The sequence below is a fragment of the Galeopterus variegatus genome, unplaced genomic scaffold (assembly GCF_000696425.1).
Source record: "Galeopterus variegatus unplaced genomic scaffold, G_variegatus-3.0.2 Scaffold71039, whole genome shotgun sequence".
Classification (NCBI taxonomy): Eukaryota; Metazoa; Chordata; class Mammalia; order Dermoptera; family Cynocephalidae; genus Galeopterus; species Galeopterus variegatus.
This window is the reverse complement of record NW_007797150.1, coordinates 1-1361: the sequence shown is the minus strand read 5'-3', so window position 1 is coordinate 1361 and position 1361 is coordinate 1. Positions and strand designations below refer to the sequence as shown.

The window sequence follows — 1361 nt, the reverse complement described above, 5'->3', positions numbered from 1 at the left end:
GGGTGTAGCCTGAGGAGCCAGGTGGGGCCTGGAAGCGTTGAGTCTGGGATTTGGGGGTGGGGCGCTAGGAAGCGGAGTGAGGCTGGAGAGCTGGGGCGAGGCCTGATGGTCTGAGGCGGGGTCAGCAGTAGTGAGGTGGGAGGGAAGCTGGGGGAGCGGCTTGGGGTACTGAGACTATGCGGGAAGAGAAGGGTGCGTCCGGCCAGGCCATCGAGGATCCCACCTCAGAAGAGGCCGCAGTCTTTGAGGTTCTCCTTGATGATGATGTCGGTGACAGCGTCGAAGACAAACTTGACGTTCTGTGTGTCCGTGGCGCAAGTCATGTGGGAATAGATCTCCTTCACGTCGCGCCGCATGTTGAGCTCGAGGAACTGCACCTTGATGTAGTTGCCAGCGTCCTCATACGTGTTGGGCCCTGCGGGGGAGGGGAGCTCTTACTCGCTGCCCCGACCCTTCCCCGGGCGAGATCGTGGGGCTGGGACTCCGCCTGGTGGCAGGACCAGGGATTCCCACCGTCGTAGTCCGGAAAACAGATGCTGAGGTGGGCCTTCTTTATCTTCTCGGAGAAAACGTCCTTCTTGTTGAGAAAGAGCACGATGGACGTGGTGGCGAAGTAGCGGTGGTTGCAGATGCTGTTGAACAGGTGCAGGCTCTCGTGCATACGGTTCTGAGGAAAGCAGCAGCTGTCGGGCACCAGGGGACAAGGGCAACCGCTCCCACGCGGGCCGCCTCTGACAGGCCAGCCCCGGATCTCTGGGCTCCCGGGCACTGGGGGCTGCCCCGGTCAGACGGCTCACAGACAGCCTCCCACATTGCCCCCTTAAGCGGGGCTGCTGGCTGCCTCCTCGCCTCCTTCAGACCGCTATGGAATGAACCTCCCCAGCCAGACGCTTACCCTTCCACAGCACTGTTTCCATCTGCCTTTAGGAGACTTAGGCCCTACTGGCACTCACCACTTCGTCGTCCTCCACTAGCACCATGTCGTAGGCGCTCAGCGCAGCGATGAAGATAATGCAGGTCACGCCCTCGAAGCAGTGGATCCACTTCTTGCGCTCTGAGCGCTGCCCGCCCACGTCGAACATCCTGTGGGGCCGTGTGGGCCTGAACCCGCGCATCGGGCCCCCCGGACGCCCCCACAGGCATCCCCTCTCCTCTCTATGCAGGTTGGGGAGCTCTCAGATGGGACTGGCATCTGGAGGGGCCGGGCCATTCTGCTGGGGGAGTGTCCGAGAAGGCGCAGGGTTTCTCGTAGGGATGGGACCTCTGGGACAGGACAGGGCCTCGGCGCGATCTCCCGGGCAGGCCCCTGAGCAAGGGCTCTGTGTCTTACCGGAAATTGAGGTCCTTGAAGGAGAACTGCG

General features: G+C 62.5%; 1 protein-coding gene across 1 annotated transcript; it reads right to left on the bottom strand.

The window, feature by feature from the left end:
* Positions 1–224: 224 nt before the first annotated feature.
* LOC103584632 (guanine nucleotide-binding protein G(t) subunit alpha-1-like) lies at positions 225–1353 on the bottom strand. Its single transcript, XM_008565561.1, has 4 exons — positions 1331–1353; positions 954–1083; positions 514–667; positions 225–415 (listed from the first exon to the last, which is right to left on the bottom strand). The coding sequence occupies exons 2-4, from the start codon at positions 1080–1082 to the stop codon at positions 225–227; spliced, it is 474 nt and encodes a 157-aa protein (XP_008563783.1). The 5' UTR covers position 1083; positions 1331–1353.
* Positions 1354–1361: the final 8 nt, after the last annotated feature.

Coding starts and splice junctions, on each gene's coding strand:
- LOC103584632 (XM_008565561.1), bottom strand. CDS start 1,082: ATGTTCGACGTGGGCGGGCAGCGCTCAGAGCGCAAGAAGTGGATCCAC. Junction 668..953: donor TAGTGGAGGACGACGAAGTG/GTGAGTGCCAGT, acceptor TGCTTTCCTCAG/AACCGTATGCACGAGAGCCT. Junction 416..513: donor CTGTTTTCCGGACTACGACG/GTGGGAATCCCT, acceptor CCTCCCCCGCAG/GGCCCAACACGTATGAGGAC.